At 42.2% G+C, this 20724-nt stretch overlaps 1 protein-coding gene across 1 annotated transcript; it reads right to left on the bottom strand.

Annotated features, from left to right (window-relative positions):
* Positions 1-443: 443 nt before the first annotated feature.
* Positions 444-20499, bottom strand: ARF1 (ARF GTPase 1). The gene is made up of 5 exons (XM_026682963.2): positions 20384-20499; positions 8781-8964; positions 7764-7874; positions 4964-5088; positions 444-2096 (listed from the first exon to the last, which is right to left on the bottom strand). The coding sequence occupies exons 2-5, from the start codon at positions 8926-8928 to the stop codon at positions 1935-1937; spliced, it is 546 nt and encodes a 181-aa protein (XP_026538748.1). The 5' UTR covers positions 8929-8964; positions 20384-20499; the 3' UTR covers positions 444-1934.
* Between the last annotated feature and the right edge of the window lie 225 nt (positions 20500-20724).

The following is a 20724-nucleotide window of genomic DNA, read 5'->3' as shown; positions in this document are numbered from 1 at the left end:
TTTTAAACCGGTTTTCGGTAAAAACAAACCAACAAACAAACCAAGCACCCATTCAAAATGAATGGGTTTCCTTAACAACCAAGAAAAAGGCCAGAAAATGACTTCCGGTCCTGTCAGGGGTTCAACTTACGACTGTAATTCCGGGCTCAATTATGGTTGTTGAAGATAATTCGTAGTAGAGCATCAACCCTTCTGTACTGCAACCAATGGGAATGAAAGTAAGTGGACGCAGCCAGTGCCTTGTTACATCCAGCACTCAGAACATGAAAGAAACGGGTTGGGAGGGACCTTGGAGGTCTTCTAGTCCAACCCCCTGCATTTCAGACCGATGGCTGCCCAATCTCTTCTTAAAAACCCCCAACTAGCCAAGGCAAGTGTCGTTACTCGATTATTAAACTCCAGAGCCCGCGCGAACAAGCCAAACCACACACACACCTCGGGGGAATAGTTAAGAGATTTTTATTGTAATAGCTTTAATTACAGTGCTCGTTTGTTGAAATGATAACTGAAAACAAGTATACAAAACAGTCGATTACTGTATTGAAAGAAAACAAGGAGAGGGGTTTTTTTTCTTGTCCACAACACTAAACAAACCAGTTCTCATCGTGTTTTTCTTGAGTTGCAACAGCTCCAGCTTCTTCAGTGTTTTTTTTTTTAATTATCAAAATACAAAAGAAAAAACAAAAAGTTAAAATCTGGGATGGCAAATCTCAAACCTCGCAGTAGGAAGGGATGCAAAGAGGGCGCTTCTCGCGTTCCAAAAAATGGAATCTAGACACGTCTCTAAGAATGGAAGGCGTCCGATCACCAAACCCTCCCGTGTTTTTGGTATTCCCGCCCCGCCCCCTTTTCCCGGATGCGACAACGGAAAGCTTGTGTGACATTTCTTATTTAAGTTACAGTACTTGTGGCTGCAGCTGTGACGTTCGTGCAAGAGGACCGTCTTTGGAAAATTCATTCTAGGCTGGAGAAATTAAGAGGATTTTTTCTTTTTTCCCCTTTTGAAGGAGACAGGCTGCCCAGCGACAGAGGGGAAGAGGAAGATGGTGGCACTCATGGGTTGGAGGGTAAAAAGTGATTTTTTTAAAAATCCAAATCTAAGGGGCAGTTAAAAAGAGTACAGGGGCTGGGGGGAGGGGCGGGGGTGTCCCAATTTCTCATTAATCTGCAACCTCCACTGACTTCGCTTTAATTCTGGGCAAAGTCTCCCATCCGCCTGCAGTCGCGAAAAGGCCAAGCGCTGAAAGAAGACAGAGGGTATTTTATGATCCAGGACAAGGGAAACTTGCCGGCAATTCTTCACGTCTCAGTTGCAGAAATCGCGCAAAGGGTCCTGGGTTCCGGCCTTTCCGCCCTCCTTCCCACCAGCCCCGTCTTCCGAAAAGGAGCTCATACCCAGGCTTAACAACAGAGCTGTGGAAATCAGGCCTCAGCCCAGATCCACAAGCCGAGAGGGATCGCGTTTGGATCTAGCCCCCACACACGCACACACACGACACAAATAAAACCAGATTCCTGGCAACCTTTTTTTTTTTCCTGAATTCACTCACAAGTTATTGGGTGGGTGGTGGTTAAAAAAAACAACCAAACCTTTTTATCATTTTAAAAAGAGCCGAATAACATTGCATAGGAGTACCAGAAACTGCCTTGTGGGAAAAACAAGAACTATTTACATTAAATAAGAAAATAAAAAGTTAAAACTGTTTTTTTTTTCTTTCCTGGAGTGGTTTTGCCACATGTACAGCGTGGTGGTGGTGGTGGTGGTGAAGGACAAATCCTGTGGACGAGAAGAGATGATGAAAACAGTTTCCGGCACTCAATACTACAGAGTAGCATGGTTGCCACATTAGAGTAAAGCGAGGAGGAGGAGGAGGAGGAGGGAGAGGAAGAGGAGGGGTGGAGAGGGGTGGAGAAGAGAGGAATAATTCAGGGCTTCATTTCTGGTTTCGGAGCTGATTGGACAACCAGTCCAGTCCTTCATAGAGGCCGTCCCCACTGGTGGCGCAGGTGGCCTGGATGTACCAGTTTCTGTGGCGGAGAGAATGCAACCCCAGTTTGTCTGTGATTTCCGCAGCATTCATGGCATTCGGCAGGTCCTGGAAAGGGAAGCAACTGGCTTTAGAAAAGGCGCTTCCCACCCTCCACCCACCCCTGATCACAGCGGGGGGGGGGCGCTATTTTGCAACCTTCCTAAAAAGCGAGTACAATTGAGGCCAAAAATGGATGTTGCTAAGTGAGACATTCGTTAGGCGAGTTTTGCCCCATTTCACGACCTTTCCTGCCACAGTTGTTCAGTTAGCGACATGTTTGTAAAGTGAGTCTGGTTTCCCCACTGATTTTGCTCCTCACAAGGTCACAAAAGGGGATCACGTGACCCCAGGGACACTGCAGCCGTCATAAATATGAGTCAATTGCCAAGCATCTGAATTTCAATCACGTGACTGACTAATGGGCAACAGTCACAAGTGTGAAAAACAGGCAAAGTCACTTTTTTTCAGTGCCACTGTAATTTAGAACCGGTCACTAAATGAACTGTCGTAAGGTGAGGACTACCTATTCTATAATCAAGAGGCAGGTGTTACACCTATCACTTTCCTAATATTTAATGCCAGCAGGCCATCAGCTGGGTATACAGATAGTCCTTGACTGAAATCCATTTGTTTGGTGACTGTTCGAAGTTACAATGGCAATGAAAAAAGTCGTCTGTGACCAGGGGTGGGATTCAAACAATTTAACAACCGCTTCTCTGCCCTAGTGACTGGCTGGGTGGGCGTGGTCGGGTGGTCATATGACTGGCTAGGCGTGGCCAACTCGCCATCGCTCATCCTATCCAGCCCTGCCCCCACCCCGACCACTCTCCCTCCCCCCCCCGGCCTCGGGCTTATACACAACACTTCCAGAAATGAAAGGGTTAACCAACTCTCACGTTCCCCCCCCCCCCGGCCCCCCAGTGAAAAGATGGGGAGAGACCAGCAAAGCATTCTGCTCCCATCACCAAGGAAAGTAAGACATTGGAGGCTGAGCTTATTAAAAAGTAATATATGGTGTCATAACAGCCAGCATTTCACACCTGTGGTGGCGGAGGCAATAAATCCCATTGACTCCTCAGAAGCCATTTACAATTAAAGCCCATTTGCACCCCCAAAATAATACATACATAGCAGGAGGAGGAGGATTGGCCACACTTCTGTGCATGCAATTCTGAAAGAGACTAAGCTAAGGCTGCATTAGCCCCCCTGGATGGCTGGGCCAGTGACCCAATGCAGAGAGGCCTGCCTGCACCCGCATCAACAGCCCACTGGAGCTGGGCAGGTGCCATGCCCCGATTCTGTCACTGCCAGCAGCATCCTGAGATATTGTGTTGAGGTAAGAGGGCAAACCATGGAACAGATAATGACAACCTCAAGATACCTCTTTAGCTGGCTGGAGGTACGGTATAGATAATCATAACGGCACGTTCCTCAAGGCATCTTCCATGGCAGTAAGCCTATCATAGCATATTTTAAAGGGTTCAGCTATCATTGTACCAAAAAAAAATATCCCAATAATGAAAATAGACTTTATATCATTTCAGGGATGGCAAACACTGTGTAGTTCACTAGAAATGGAAGAGCACCTGCCTGTTCTTAGGAGTGAACGTGTCTGCATTGTGCAAGTAGTTATAAGATTTTACTATTAGATAATTGTAGGCACACTGCAAGCGCTGATGAAGCTTTGAGTGAGTAATCCCTTGGAAGCAAAATTAAGATTATTAATTATTTCTAAGCAGTGGAGAACAAAGCAACCACCTTGTGATCCTACATAACTAGTAGGTTTTGGGGCAAGGCTGCTGGCCAAGATGAATAAGCTACACTTTGAATTTTTGCTGTGTGAAGTGTCCCCTGTCATGTACAAATCCAAATACTGAGACATAGCAGGCTTGCTTTGCACATGAGTAGCATATGATCCAGACAATTTTATTTCACCATTCTGTATTATATATGTAATAGTAAATGGTGATTTTTCCTTCCTTCCTTTCCTCATTCCCATCTCCCTCCCTCCCTCCCTCCCTCCTTCCTTCCTGATCTGTTTTTGAAGCCATTTTTACCCTGTTTTTGAGCTATTTTCAGGCAGTTTTTCAGCCGAAAAATGGCTGAAAATGACCCCAAAAATGAGCCGAGGCGGAGGCAGCCAGTGATGGGATTAGCCAGCAGTTGCCAAACTGCTAGTATTTTAACAATCAGTTTTGTCTGAACCAGTCCGATCAGCTGAATCCCACATCTGCATACGGCTGTTTTTTCACACTTACAGTGGAAGCATATCTTCATAGTCACATGATCAAAAACTGGACCTTTAGCAACCAACTCGTATTTATGATGGTTGCAGGTAAAGTGATCAACTGAAAGAAAATCCCTCAGAACAAGTAAAAAAACAAGTAAAAATTTCCCTGTGATATTTTTCCATACAGCTGAAGCTTTGAATATTCCCTGATTTTTTTTTTCATCATCACAAAACAAGCCGTCGGGGAGATTTCTAAAATAAGACCGTGCAACAAATAGGAGGGTTAACAGTAGCAGAATAACAGAGTTGGAAGGGACCTGGGAGGTCTTCTAGCCCAACCCCCTGCTTAGGCAGGAAACCCTATACCATTCTAGACAATGATTGTCCAGTCTCTTCTTAGAAACCTCCAGTGATGGGGCAACCACAACTTCTGAAGGCAACTTCTGTTCCACTGGTTAATTGTCTTCACAATCAGGAAATTACTTCTTAATTCCACCTGTTGCTTCTTCTCCTGCCCTCAGGTGCTTTGGAGAATAGTTTGACCCCCTCTTCTTCTTTGGGGCAGCCCCTCAAATACTGGAATCCTTCTGTCATGTCCCCCCTCCTAGTCCTTCTTTTCTCCACTGGCCATCCCCAGTTCCTGCTACTGTTTATCACATTCAAATAGGAAGAATGGTTCTCTCGGTCATCTCTTCCCACCTACCTGTTTGTTAGCGAACACTAAAAGGACAGCGTCTCTGAGCTCGTCTTCTGCCAACATTCTCATAAGCTCTTCTCTGGCTTCATTGACTCGCTCTCTGTCGTTGCTATCGACCACAAAGATCAAGCCTGAAAGGAAACAGCAAGTTAAACAAAAACATGCCTAGGTTCTAGCAAACAGCCACCTAGAACTGTGTTTTTCAACCCTGCCCACTTTCAGGAACGTGGAGTTAAATTCCCAGATGGCCTAGACCTTTTGGGTGGGGGTGGGGAGGAGGGGAGAAAAAGGAAAAGCCTGCATGAACTGGATGGTCAGGGAATTTCGGGAATTGAAGTCTATTCACCTTCAAGTTGTAGGTAAGCCGGACTTACGGTCAACATTGCTCCATTTTATGAAGAAAAAAAATATTATATTTATAATTTAAGTCACAGACAAGGAGAGAAAAATCTTGCCACATTAGGCTTCAAGCAATATGAAATTGACTTCTGGGTGTTTGTAAATAGCGTCCACAATTACATGTACCTTGATCCAATTTTCTTTGATTACTGGATTTCAAAACTACTCACACGAGAGAGTAAAGGCAGTAAACTTTGCAAGGGTGTAAATTACTGTTTCAAGTGAATCACACAGCGCAGAGATTGGTCTTCTTAGCCTGCTTCAAAAATTTCACATGCTGCAATATCAGCCTCATGCAAGAGAATTACAGACTTTGGGGAACAAATATACAGAAAGAGAAACAGGATTATTTTTTTAGACAAAGCTGGAAACTGGACGAAGGGGAAGAGACAAAATGTTGTCAATGAACTATCAGCCCTTACAGATGGGTGGCCTTCAAATTGGACAAACAAATCAATAAAAAGATTCTGGGTAAGAGGATTGTACACAAGGCAATTAAGACCAACAGTTTGTGTATAAACAGTTTCACAATGCAGGAGAAAACAGCACATCCCCCCTCCACTGTTGTTTGCATGCATCCCACTTTACTGCTCAAACTTTTTATCAGCAACACGTTGATGTGGTTAACCTGCTGGTAGAGTGATTAAAAGATCACCCTGAAAGGGGTTGTGTGACCACAGGAATGAGGGAAGGACAGAGAGAGAGAAGGGAGGGAGAGAGAAAGAGACAGACAAAGAGAGGAAGAGACACAGAAGGTAGGAGGAAGAAGAGAGAGACAGAAAGGAAGAGGAGAGGAAGGAAGAGAGGGCAGAGAGAGGGAAAGAGGAAGAGAGGAAAAGAGAAACAAAGGAGAGAGAAGGGAGGGACAGAGAAAGAGAGAAGATGGGAGAGAAGAAAGGATGTAAGAAAAGTACCAACTGGACGAATTTTTTTTTGCATCAACTACCAATTACACTCAGATAAGAAGCTGAAACACCTCACAAACACTGCTATGTAACATTGCATTTAATCTTCCATTCTTAACGCCAAATGTTTCTCTGTTTTTTTTCTCTTTGATTTAGCAAAAGATCAGTGTTTCGTGTTTGGAAGAGGCAAACCCGATTAAGCAAAGGCTGCTAGTGTGCCAGGCACAAAGGATCGCCTAAGATCAGGTCAAAGGCAGAATTGTGGATTAGCCTTTTCCCTGGTCTATGGCTCAAGTTTTCTGGGTATTATGCTAAATCATGTATTTTCTTAATCCACATTTATATTTTAACAGGCTATGTGAATCTGGCAGCTATCAAGCCAAAGCCTTTGTTTGACCCATTTAATTTGGAAACTTGAGGTACGGAATACCCGGCTCCTAACAGCAAAGCAGAATTGCACTGTTCCTCAACTATGTCTGCTTCGAGGTGGTTGGACTTTACCACCCAGAACTCTCCAGCCAACTTAGCTAGCAGTGTGTGCGTGTGTGTGCGTGTGCATGTGTGTCCCCCTGGGAGCTGAAGTCTACCATTTTTAAAGTTAGCAACGAATAACAAGGTTGGAAGGGACCTTGGGGGTCTTCTAGCCCAATCCCCTGCTGAGGCAGGCAACGGTATATCATTTGAGACAAATGGTTGTCCAATCTCTTCTTAAAAACGTCCAGTGTTGAAGCACCTACAACTTCTGAATAGGGTTAGAAGTTGTTCCACTGATTAATTGTTCTCACTCCCAGGAATCCCAAAAGTGCTTTCTCAGGAGGCAACTGGACTTTCTGGTTTTTCTTTGAAGATGTTCTTGGATGAGAAGCGAAATGTCTTTGAAGAAAAACCAGAAACCAGCTGTCTTTTGAAAAAGCACCTTTGGGACAACCATGACCTGGATGACTGAGGATCTCCATAGACATTTGGCTATAACTGTCAGGAAATTTCTCCTTAATTCCAAGTTGCTTCTCTGATTAGTTTCCATCTGTTGCTTCTTGTTCTGCCTTCTGGTGCTTTGTAGAATAGCGTGACCCTCTCTACTTTGTGGCAGCCCCTCACATATAGGTAGATATTTGCTGTCATGTCTCCTCTGGTCCTTCTCTTCATTAAACCAGACATACCCAGTTCCTGCAACCGTTCTTCATATTTTTTAGCCTCCAGTCCCCTAATCATCTTTGTTGCTCTTCTGTGCTCTGTTTCTAGAGTCTCAACATCTTTTTTTTTTTTTACATCTGCAGACCTTCTTCCATTTCAACTACTTTAGCAAAAATACTGAGGGATTAATGGTCACTAAATGAACTGTTGCAAGTCGAGGACTGCCTGTGACCTTCACATTTCCATTTGATTCATGCAGTTTACAAGATTTCCTGGTGATCTCGATGCAATTCTGGCGCAATTTAATGCTGATGCAGATTAAATAGATAGACGTCGTATGCGGGTCTTGCAGAACGCAAACAACTCACCTTGTGTGTTTTGGAAATAATGGCGCCAGAGTGGTCTGATCTTATCCTGTCCACCGACATCCCACACCGTGAAGCTAATATTCTTGTATTCTACCGTTTCTACATTAAAACCTAAACAGAAATAAGTGAGAGAGAATGTGCTGTTAATAGGCAAAAGATAAATGTTTTGATTTAAGGTAAGTCAATCGCATGTGGTCTTCAACAACCCTTTCTCCTTATAAGCAAGCATTGCAATATTACAAAGAAAAAAACCGTAATCTTTCCTTCTACATAGATGTTTCATAACATGATATTTAAAAAGCTGAGAACCAATTTAGCGTAACGTTTGAGGCACTAGAGAAGAAACCAAATGACTGAGTTTTAGTCTTGCTGAAGCACAAAGCCAGCTGGGCAACTATTGCCCAATCACCAGGAGACAGGGAGTTCTAGTCCCGCCTGAGATACTAAGCCAACTGTGTGAACTTGGGCCAGCCACTCTCTCAGCTCTATAAAAGATGCAATGGCAAATCACTTCTGAAAAAACTTTGGCAAGAAAATTGCAGGGATTCGTCAAGGCAACCAGTTTTTGAGAATTGAACATTATTGAAGAAAAGAAAATATAAATATATTTAAAAACTACACATACACATGTGAAATATTATAGAATTCCAAGATCAGAGAGATCCTCATTTTACTGACCTCGGAAAGATGGAAGGCTGAGACAACCTTGAGCTGGTCAGAATCAAACTGCAAAACACTGGCAGCTGGCAGGAGGAGCCTGCAGTGCTGCATTCTAAACACTGTACCACCACAGGCATAAAAGCACAGAGGGTGCACTACGCCTGTAGGGGGTAAGCTGTGCCACTGGTGGCGCTTCTATTTCCCCTTTTATAGGTATATATGCAAGGAAAACCAAATGAGTGACCTAGACAAGCTAATCTTACATTTTTATCAGGAGTTGTACAAAACGTATCCATATACCGTAATTTTATTTTAAACCCAGATTTAACTGCAATTAAGAGATGCTTGAATTCTTACCTATAGTAGGGATGGTTGTTACTATTTCACCGAGTTTAAGCTTGTACAATATAGTAGTTTTTCCTGCGGCATCCAGTCCGACCATAAGTATACGCATTTCTTTTTTGCCGAAGAGGCCTTTGAAAAGGTTGGCAAAAATATTTCCCATGTTTGAGGATGTCGTTCACCCACTGGCCAAGAAAATCTGGAAGACAAAGGGGATTCATTAGCTCAATAAAATGTCATGATCCTAGCTAGCCCCAAAAGTATATATTAATGGCCCTCGGAAATCCAGGGGAGGGGGGATTTCTCATGTAAACATTTGTACAGGTAATTCTTGACTTACAACCATTTGTTCAGTGACTGTTCGAAGTTATGACAGCATTGAAAAAAAGCAACTTATGATCATATTTCACACAACTGTTGCAGCACCCCCCCCTGGTCACATGAACAAAATTTGGATGCTGGCAATTGACTCATATTTATGATGGTGGCAGTGTCCCAGGGCCACGTGATCCCCTTTTGCAACATTCTGACAAGCAAAGTCAATGGGAAAGCCAGATTCCCTTAACAACCACAGGGATTCTCATAACAATTGTCCCAAGAAAAGTCGTAAAATGGGCAAAAATAATTAAACAAAGGACTTGCTTAGCAACAGAAATATTGGGACCAATTGTGATCGTAAGTTGGGGATTAACTATAGCCAATTTGTGGTAAAAGGTTCAAAACTGAAGCTGAGCATGTAAACAGCAGTTTAGAAGACAGTATTTATGCATATGAAATTGCCATGTATACACAAAGGGAGCAGCAGGTATTTACATCAAAGGGTAAAAAATATTTGGTAGGAGACAGGCCATTTGCTCCAATATAAAATTATTATAATGACGTTATTTGAAACTACAGTAAAATGGTGAAAATATATAAGGACATTAAAAGATATGGGTCTGAAACCCATGTTACTCCTAAAAGACAAAACAGGCGACTTAAAGTTTATTGACTGTAATTATATTTATAAATATATCAGGAAGGAAGGAAGGAAGGAAGGAAGGAAGGAAGGAAGGAAGGAAGGACTTCCAACACAGAATATAAAATATGAAAATTAAATACATTTTTCCTGTTCCCTAAATGAGAAAAAGAGTAGCTAGGACAAACCCCCATGATTGTGGCATAATGCAATTCAACATTATTCATACTTAATTAGAACAAACTATGCTAGGAATATTATTAACAGTAGAATGAATCAGATGATTATATGAAATTTTTCTTAATGAAAATAATATCTATTGTACCATGCATGCATTTTCCCTCTCTGAGTCTAGGAACTGAGTCTAATTCTAAGTTGGCAGAATCCAGTTTGACCAGTATGATTCTCTCAAAGGCGGCTATTCATAATTCTAGAGCCCAAGCATCATCAGATGCTTAGCTAACAATGCTTCGGGGATTCTCAACTTTATTCTTCTGACATCATAATAAGCGAGTTATAGTTAGCCAGTGTCCATTCTTGGCAGCCAATTTTTCAGAGAAGCACATTACATTAGTTTTATTACAGGCAGTCCTCAACTTTCAACTACAAGGGAGCCCAAAATTTCTGATGCTAGCGAGACAATTGTTAAGTGAATTTTGCTTCATTTTACAACTTTTCTTGGCCCAGTTGTTAAGTGAACCACTGTAGTTAAGTGAGTAACAGAGTTAAGTGAATCTGGCTTCCCCGTTGACTTTGCTCATCAGAAGGTTGCAAAAGGGAATTGCATAACTCTGAGACACTGCAATCGTCATAAATATGAGTCAGTTGCTGAATATCTGAATTTTGAACACGTGACCATGGGGAGGTTGCAATGGTTGGAAGTGTGAAAAATGGTCATAATTCACTTTTCTTCAGTGCTATTGTAACTTTGACCGCATCCTAACTGAACTTTTGTTAAGTCGAGGGCTGCCTGTATAACATTTATTTTTATTTATTAAATTTATTATATGCTGCCCATCTTGTGCTTTGGAACTAATAGCACAGGACATTTGTATGCTCTTTCCAACTTTCTGACGGGCAATGAAATGTTAGAATGATGATTTGGGAATACAAATTGCGATTACCTGGGAACAGGTATCACAGAACAGTGAGTCGGCATTTTATTCATGGCAAAAGATCATCAACTATCAAGGAAGTTTTCACCCGAGCTGTGAAGGGCAGTTCCCTATTGTTTATAACTAGGCAGCTGCAATATTTAGCCTGAAAAATTTTCCCAAGCACTGTATGTATGCTATTATAAATTAATTAGGTCTACAGAAGTATATTTAGCTCAGTACTTAGCGTGCCCTGTCATTACGGCATTGATTTCCAAGGGAGTCATTTGAGGAACTACTTCTGAAAAGACATGAGTGCTTCCCTGCTATATAACACAGCTTGCTATTTCCTTCTCTTTCCTGCCACACCACCTGAAGCTGGGGCAATGTGGGGGGTGGGGGTGGGAATACATTTTGCTGCTTCCCTTTTGGCTGGAGCTCTAATCTCTATTTCCAGAATCTGGGTCTACAGCCAGTGAGAGGCACATTAGATCTTTCCCCACTTCCACAGCACCCATCCTCCAATACTAAGCCAGGTGCCTCAAATTCTTTCGTTTCAAGACCAGAAATGTCTCGTCCACCATTCCATGCCCTTTTGAAGGACACAAGAGCCATTAATTGGAAGCGAACCTTTGCAGCTCAGGGTGTTTCTTTGGTGCTCTTCTTGCAAATATTTCATCACCCAGCTAGGTACAGGTAACATCATCAGTGCTAGAAGGGAGTGTGCTTGCAGGGTAGAAGAGGGGGGCCATGGGGTCCTTGGGGCTCTCTGAGATTGGAGGTATTCTTACAGGTGTTTCATTACCCGCAACATCATCAGTGCTAGAAGGAAGTGTGGTTTGCAGAGTGAAGGAAGAGGAGGTCGACAACTGTGGGGTCCTTGGGGCTCTCTGTGCTTGATTCTTCTTGCAGACAGTTAATGACCCAACTGGAAACACCATCAATGCTAAAAAGTAGAACCCCATTCCCTCATAGCACTGATGATATTACCTAGTATGGTAATGAAATGTCTGCAAGAAAACAACCAATCTCAGAGAGCACTGAGGATCCCAAAATCCTCCTCTCTGCAAACCCCACTTCCTTCTAACACTGATGATGTTCCATAGTTGGATCACAAAACTTGGGTGCAAGAAAACAACCAAGCTCAGAGAGCACCAAGGATCACATTATTCTTTTGTTTTTTCTCTGTTTTTTTCTTCTGCAAGTCTGGCTCCTAAACTCCATGCTGTTACAGCTGGAATAAGCAACGTTTCCAGAGATTAGGCGCTGGCTTACCTGAATGCAGTTTCTCAGCATGCCTTGTTTAGCAACAGAAATTTTGGGCTCAATTGTAGTCCTAAATCGAGGATTACTTGTATTCCATTTGTGGAGCTCTTTTTAAAAAAAAAACTTGGAAGCTGAGTGGTTTTGAGCTTCCAGTTTGCAAATTCTCCCACCCAGATATTCCTTACCGGATAATACAGGAAGAGGAAGAAACAATGGAGGACTACAACACTGTATAGAACTGCTTGCCTCCTGGAATTGTGGGTGCTTAATTTCAAGAAAAGATTAGACAACCATTTGTCATGAGAACTGCCTTGGGAGTGGATTGGACTAGATGACCTTGAAGGTCCCTTCTGATCCGGCCGTTCTTAGACTACTGGGTCTAGCATTGTCTTTGTGACCAGTTTAAAATCTAATTCTAAATTAGTTCTAAATGTGATGCAATACTTTGACAGCTAGCCCTTTAACACTGCAGGTAAGCCTTGACTTATAACAGTTCATCTAGTGACCGCTCAGAGTTACAACAGCACTGAAAAAAGTGACATGACCATTTTTCTAATTACGATGGTTGCAGCATCTCCATGGCAACAGAATCAAAATTCAGATGCCTGGCAACTGGCTTGTATTTATGACAGCAAAGCAAATGGGGAAGCCAGATTCACTTAACTGTGCTACCAACTTAACTGCAATGATTCACTCAACAAATATGGCAAGAAAGATAGTAAAATAGGCAAAACTTTACTTAAGTGTCTTACTTAGCAACATAAATATTGGGCTCAATTGTAGTCATTAGGTTGAGGACTATCTATATTGGGATACAGTACAGATTGCTAGATTTAACTAAAAATTGTGATTTTTTTTTTTGTTTACTATTTGCAATGATGCATCTGATACCACGTGGGTTGAATATTCTGCAGTATTTGCAGAAAGCAATTTCCCTAGCTTTATTATATGTGTCTATAATAAAATCTAATAAGAGGGTCCAAGACAACACTGCTTTACATGAACAATTTTATAGTTTTAAATTATTAAGCTGCATTACTCATTGGCTCAGCTCATGCAGAAATAAGTTTTTACAGTAGAATAATTAAAAGAGGAAACAAAATAGCAGTATATTATTTATTTAATTTGTATAGCCATCCATCTCATGAAGCAACTCGGAACTATACAAATAATATAAAAACGATAAAAATAAAAACAATCATTAAAATTAAAATATTCAAAATTGAAACACAAAACAAATATAGATTGAGTGTATCAACCACAATATTTGATGAAGGTGCCATGGATGGAAAAGGCAAATGAAAATAGCAGTAAAGTGGCATTTCTTAGTTCTCCAAAGAACTACTTAGAAATAAGAATTAAAACTATGTTTTTAGCACTCAGCAAGAAAACTGATGAATAATGCAAAAAGTAACTGCTATGATCGGAATTGTACTAGATTTCCTTGCCTACAAGCTATATAAAAAAAGGGCTGGAATAAAAGTTGCTGTTACATTTTTAATTTGTTCCAGGTGAGATTCATAAAAATCTAATTATACATTCACATTTTATCAGTAGCCTAAGACACTTAAGCTTCCTTATAGGAATTAAGAGCAGGTGTTTCAAGATATGTGAAAGTTTGTTAACACAGTACTGATTCCCCACCCACCCACCCACCAATATCTAGCTAAGGTTTTTTAGATGATTTTTGCACTTATGCACTGAAGTGGAGCTGGACAATGTAACTCATAAATATGTACTAATACATTCTAGACAGTGCTTCGAATTTTAAATTAAGGCAGTGATTTGCAGCAGCAGTTGTCATGTCACACAGATCTGCAACTGTGTTTTTTATAAGTTCAACTTGAGAAAAAAGTTGCCATATAACTTGAGAAAAAAGGTCACATTTTGTTTTTAAAATGCCATGTGGACGTTTCCATAGGCTCAGAAGAACCTTTTAGCCTTTTAATCAGATCTGCTGGGAAGCCATAATATATAGATCCACAAAATTAACCAAGCAAAGTTTCCCATGCTATCAGGGAAAATAGTGTAGCTGCTTTATTTAACAAGTTATCAAAGGATGCTGAATTGAAGTTGTGACTTCAATTACAACAGACTTTGCCAATTTGATGCTTACCTAAATAAAAGTCCATCTTCCAAAACAAATTTATTTTATTTAGGTAAGCATCAAATTAGCAAAGTCTGTTGTAATTTCGGATCTGACACAAACTGGAATTAACCCACATATTGTAAATTAGAAACAACCCACAAAAGTCACATTCCCCAATAAAAGGAAATCAACATCATCTGGTGTCTTCAAATTCCACCCGCAGTTCTCAGCAGGGACAGCTTTCTGTTCCCACGGGAAGGAAAATCACCTATCCAAAACAATCCTCACTATCTACTTACTCCCACCTTAAGAATGTATTGAGCCCGGAAAAAACCCCTCCCTTATACAAGCAAAAAAAGAAAAGGAATATATGATTAGAGTATAGAGCTAAATAAACTGGCTGCACAACACATATGTCAATTTCAGGCTCAACACAAGCATCTCTTCCAAACACAATTTGCAGCCCTGGTTAATTAATAATACAAAATGTGAAATGTTAAAAATAATTTTGTTTTATATTTAAACAGAAAATGGAAATACATCAATTGCACAAATCTGAGGCTGCTCATCTCAATATGGGGCAGAGGAGATTTTTAATACCCAGGCAGAATCATATGGAAAAATGGCTGACCAAGATAGTGAAGTAAAGGTAGTCCTCCTCAACTTACAACCACATTAAGTGACTCACTGCAATTGTTAACTTGTCACACAAGTGAATCTGGCTTCCCCATTAACTTGCTTGTCGGAAGGTTGCAAAACGGGATCACATGATCTCAGGATACTTTCTGCAACCATCCTAAATATGAGTCAGTTGCACAGCATCCAAATTTTGATCATGTGACCAGAGATGCTGCAACAGTTGTAAGTGTGAAATAGGATAGTTCACTTTTCCCAGTGTAGTTATAACTTTGAACAGTCACTAAATGAATTGTTGTAGGTAGAGGACTACCTGTACTAAAGCAACACATTTAATCAGTTCAGTCAAAAACAAGGAGGCAGCCGATGTTATTTGTATAAAACAGGTATAACAAGTTCCACCTGCTTGGCTCCCTCAGCCCCAGGAAATTCTCCTGCCATATCCAGCACTAACCAAAGCTTCCAGAACACCTTGAAAGACAGAGGGTGTTATGATGTGCTAACCTTGAAGTTTCCTTCTTCCTTCAGCTGCAATGCAGCTGCTATTTGCTTGCCCTTGATACCAGGGGTAACAGTCACCAGATTTAATTCAATCTTAATCAGCAAGCAGTTCCAGCTGGTGGGGTCCAGAAGGACCTTTTCTGGTATATTGTGCCCCTTGAGATGAGATTTTAATCCACCCTTTGGTCTTCTGGGAAGGCCTTAAAAACCTGGCTCTGCCAACTGGCCTGGGGTCCCGATGTGGGTGTTGCACATTGGAGTACAGGCAGTCCTTGGCTTATGACTACAATTGAGCCCAAAATTTCTGTTGCTAAGTGAGACAATTAATTTTGCCTGATTATATAATCTTTCTTGCCACAATTACGTAAGTGGATAACTGAAGTTCTTAAGTGAATCTCACTTCTGTTGACTTTGCTTGTCAAAAGGTCACAAAGGGGATCACATGACCCCATGATGCTGCAACTGTCATAAATATGAACCAGCTGTCAAGCGTCTGAATTTTGACCATGTGACTGTGGGGATGCTGCAACCATTGTGTGAAAAAGACTCATAGGTCACTTTTTTCTGTGCTGTTGTAACTTTGAACTGTTACTAAACAAACAGTTGTGAGTCAAGAACTTCCTGTATTCCAAAAAGACATGACACCTTGTTCCATCTCCCAAAAGCAGTATGCCAAATAACATCTTTTAAGTTTGAAGCAGGAATAGGGATGGATGAAAACTAAACACTGCTCTCTAGCAGCTCAGAGTTGGAAGGGGTAGGTTAGATAACAGATCCAACTTAGGTGCAATAGGTTGTCCAGATCCAAAGCATCAAAAAACTTCCCACCTGCTTAAAGCTAGAAGTACCAAAAGGAGATAGAAGTTGTCCTTGACTTATAATTCATTTAGTGACCGAAGTTACAACTGCACTGAAAAAAGTGGCTTACGACTGTTTTTTCACACTTACAATCATTGCAGCATCCCCCATGGTCACATGATTAAAATTTGGACACCTGGCAACTGACTCATGTTTATGATGGTTCCAGTGTCCTGGGGTCATGTGATCCTCTTTTGTGACCTTCTGACAAGCAAAGTCATGGGGAAGCCAGATTCACTTCACCAGGTTACTAATTTGAAAATTGCAATGATTCACTTAATGATGGCAACAAAGATAATAAAATGGGTTCAAACGCACTTAATAACTGCCTTATTTAGCAACAGAAATTTTGGGCTCAATTGTAGTCTATGACTATTTGAACAAGGGCTTGCTTTTATTACCTCGAGTCATCTTCCTGACTTAAGACAAATTATTATTGTCTTAAGTCAGGAAGATGACTCGAGGTAATAAAAGCATTGTATTGCCATGTTCAAGAACCTGTTCTTCCGAGATGAAGTTGCCCATTGCCTCTAATGCATTATGGCAACTGTGAAGTGATCCCAGCCAGGGTAATATGAGAGTTTATGGTTTGCTAATTTAATTTCAAAGGAAGATATAAATGTTGTATGATTACAGATAATCAGAGTTGGAAGGGACCTTGTAGGTCATCTAGTCCAACCCCCCGCCCAAGCAGGAGACCCTACACCATTTCTGACAGATGGCAGTCCAATCTCTTCTTGAAAGTCTCCAGTGATGATGCTCCCATAACTTCCAAGGGCAACTTCTGTTCCATGGGTTGATTGTTCTCACTGTCAGAAAGTTTCTCCTTATTTCCAGGTTGAATCTCTCCTTGTTCAGTTTCCATCCATAATTGTCTGGCCTTCAGGTGCCTTAGAAAATAGCTTGACCCCTTCCCTCCTCTCTGTGGCAGCCCCTCAAATATTGGAAGATGCTCTCCTGTCTCCCCTGGTCCTTCTCTTCACTAGACTAGCCAGGACCAGTTCCTGCAACTGTTCTTCATATGTTTTAGCCTCCAGTCCTCTAATCATCCTGGTTGCTCTTCTCTGTACTTTTTCTAGAGTCTCAACATCTTTTTTATAGTGTGGTGACCAAAACAGGGTTCAGGACTCTAGGTGTGGTCTTACTAAGGCTTTATAGAGTGGTATTAGTACATTAGTATGAATATGGAGATTGCAAGAAATGCCAGACATAGCTGCATTAACATAATTGTTTCCCAAGCCTGTTCCAGACAATTACACACTAAAATCCCCAAACATATTAGACTAAGCAGTTCAAGCCAGACTATGTGCCATCTGTAATCATGGGCACATTTCACAGAGATGCTTCTAAAGCAACTGGTCTGAAGCAAATGAAAAGGAAATGCAAGAAAAACTCCTTGAATATTTTGATTTTCATTGTAGCTGAAATTTACAGGAGATTACCTGCCAGATGCCAAACTGTATACCCACAATTTATTACAGGTAGTGTTCAACTTATGACCACATGGTCGTATCCCCATGGTCACGTGATCAATATTTCAGCAGTTGGCAATCAGCATTTATGATGAACAGTTGCAGAGTCCTAGCACTAGTGACCTTTCCAACTGGCTTCTGAGAAGCAGTCAATGGGGAATCAGCAGATTTGCTTAACAACTGTGTGATTCACTTAATAACTGAAGTGGTTCACTTAGCAATCATGGCAAAAAAAGATCATAAAATCAGGCACAATTGCCTTGTTTAGTGTTGGAAATCTTGGTTCCCAATGTGATCAAGAAGTACCTGAACTATTTTTTATCTCTTACCTAGGATGAAGAGTGTTTGCCCTATGCACATTCTTTAAGGAGAGCTACACAGAAGAGACTGCCAGCATTGTAAAAGAAATCTCCAAATGTTTCAAAAGTGTGTAGATTATGATAAAGATTGTATAGCATAGCAAGAACTTTATGGAGGACAGTAACTTTCAAAAAGTTCTGATGAACAAACAAGGAAAAGTCTAGGCTGGAAAATAAAGGGGGTGGGGGAAAGTGAAGCTGAATAACTGAGGTGTTTGCTTCTGAAGCTGTATTAGTTTCTGCATCTTGTTTATATTTATTTCTCCATGACACAAAGATGAAAACCTTAAGCTAGCCAAAATTTAAGATAGGCTGGTGAATGGAAAGACAAATAAGTTAAAAATCAGAAAGTACGTTAGAATCCACTAAGAATTTTTTTAAGCAATGCCATCCTTGACATTTTTTATTGCAAAAGCTGATTCTTAAACACAAAGATTAATGTTTAAAAACAACTGCCCTCTCATTATCCCAAGTATTTATGAGAATAGAATAGAATACTTTATTGGCCAAGTGTGTTTGGACACACAAGGAATTTGTCTTGGTGTAAAATACTCTTCAGTATACATAAAGAAAAGGTACATTAGTTAAGAATCAAGAATCATAACTATGAGGGGCATGTCATTACCAGATATTGGTAACATGAAAAGCTATTTAACATACTTCCTTAAAAAAAATTAATTAATCAAAGAGGACTTTCTCCACTGGTGTGCATCGGCTGATCAGCAGAAACTAGCAATATCAATCTGGCCTGACATTTCCTGGTATTTCAGGAAAAAGAAGTTTATGCAATGAATCACGTAGTCCTGATGGCTTTGATGCCCAGAATTACATTGTACTGTAGTTGCCTGCATGGCAAAGCTAGAGATTCAGCTCACAACCCTGGAAATTGGAATGGCTAGGAAAACAGCTTTGAGAAGCATAAGCCTGGAAGGGATCTTGCAGGTCATCTAGTTCAACCCTCTGCTCAAGGCTGAAGAACATATGCCATTGTGATCAAATGGTTGTCCAATCTTTTCTTGAAAATGTCCAGAGATGGAACACCCACAATTCTGGGAGAGAAGCTGATCCACTGATTCATAGTCCTGTCAGGGAATTCCTTCTTATTTCCAGGTTACATCTTTCTCTGACCAGCTTCCACTCCTTTATTCATCCCTCCCTACTTTCCCCTGGTCTTCTTTCTCCTTTCCTTCCTCCCCTTCCTCCCTTTCCCCTCCCTTCCCCCTTAGTTCCTTCTTTCCTTTCTCCTTCTTTTCTCATTGTCCTTTCCTTCCCTCCCCTCTTTCTCCTTTCCTTCCTCCCCCCCACCTTCCCATTTCATGGCTCAGTTTGCCTAACAAGCTTAAGGAAGACACAGAAAGACCTAGCTAAGGTCTTGTACAATAATCTAAGTTTGTCTAATGGTAATTCACATTTCTGTCATGGGCTTAATATTTGATCCTCCCTCCCAAATCCTAGGGATGGAAGGGACCTGTGAGGTCATCTAGCCCAACCCTCTGCCCAAGGTGTTAGCGTCTTATTCACCACGCTGGCCAAATGAATTAAGGCTCTTGTCCAGACCTGTCAACGCAGACCTTTTGAGTCCGATTTCCTCCACTAATAAAGAGGAAGAGTCTTCACCACCACCACAATGTATGTACTTGAAACTCCCTAGCCTTGCGCAACTGTTTGCCCTGATGATGAAGTCACCAGCAAGTGACTAAGGGATCCCAAATCCCCACCCATCCCGCGTCTTTGGGTCCAAATTCCAGCCGAGGAAAGAAAAAAAAAAAAAAAAACCCAACCCCATCCTCCATCCAGAACAACCCCATCCTCCACCCCAAATCCTTTCAGTTTCCTCCCAACTCAACCCTCCACCAGACAATCCCACCATCCATCCCCAAACAACATCTTCAAACCCCAAGCCCCATCATCCACCCCAAATCCTTTCATTTTCCTCCCAACCCCATCACCCTCCCCAAACCCCATCATCCACCCTTGGCGGCCACCCTGCCTTCTCCCCATGGACGCTACTCAGCCAGGTCAAAGCGCCAGGATCGCGCGCGCGTGTGTGTAAAAAGTGATCCTCAACCCCAGAGCATTCCAGATCCCGCTTAAGAGCAGCCTTTCTCCCCCTCTGACTTACAGTCCCCTTTTCTTCTGGGCCGGGAGGGCTGGGGATGAGGGGAATGGTGGTACCCCGCTGCACCCCCATCTAGGGGGGCAGTGGGGAAGGTCAAAGGAGGGAAAGAGCCGCACAGCTCGGCCGGGAGAACAACGGGCGTCTGGGGGACACTGCCCCGTCCGGACCCGAGCTAGGCCCGTCCGCCTCAGCGCGGACAGCTGGCGAAAGAAAGGTCGGTTCGGACCAGGCCGCCGCCATGACTTCGTGAAGCGTCGGCTGCTTACCGGGCGACGTCGCGGGGTGCCTGGCTGCGAAGGTCTCCGTCGTCGTCGTCCTTTCCGGGCGCGCCGGGTGCCTCACCTGCTTCTGGCCTTCGCCTTCCGCCTCCCTCACTGCGCACAAGATGGCGGCTCCCGGCGGCCACGTCAGTGCCAAGGGCCCCGCAAAGCACGACGGGAAACGCGGGCTGGGTTGGGTGTGCTCTTTTTGTTTTTTTCTTTCCCCGTCCCTCCTGCTTTTTTTTTTTTTCCTCAGGAGACGGACCACAGACCGGGAGGCGTGGCCAAAGCCCTGCGGAGGAGGAGGAGGAGGAGGAGAAAGAGAGGAGCATGCGCGCTCGCCTTCC

The sequence above is a fragment of the Notechis scutatus genome, chromosome Z (assembly GCF_049901735.1).
Source record: "Notechis scutatus isolate UNSWTSFEM ecotype Mainland chromosome Z, rNotScu1.2, whole genome shotgun sequence".
NCBI lineage: Eukaryota > Metazoa > Chordata > Lepidosauria > Squamata > Elapidae > Notechis > Notechis scutatus.
Note: the sequence above shows the minus strand (reverse complement) of the source record. Positions and strands in the feature narration are given on the sequence as shown.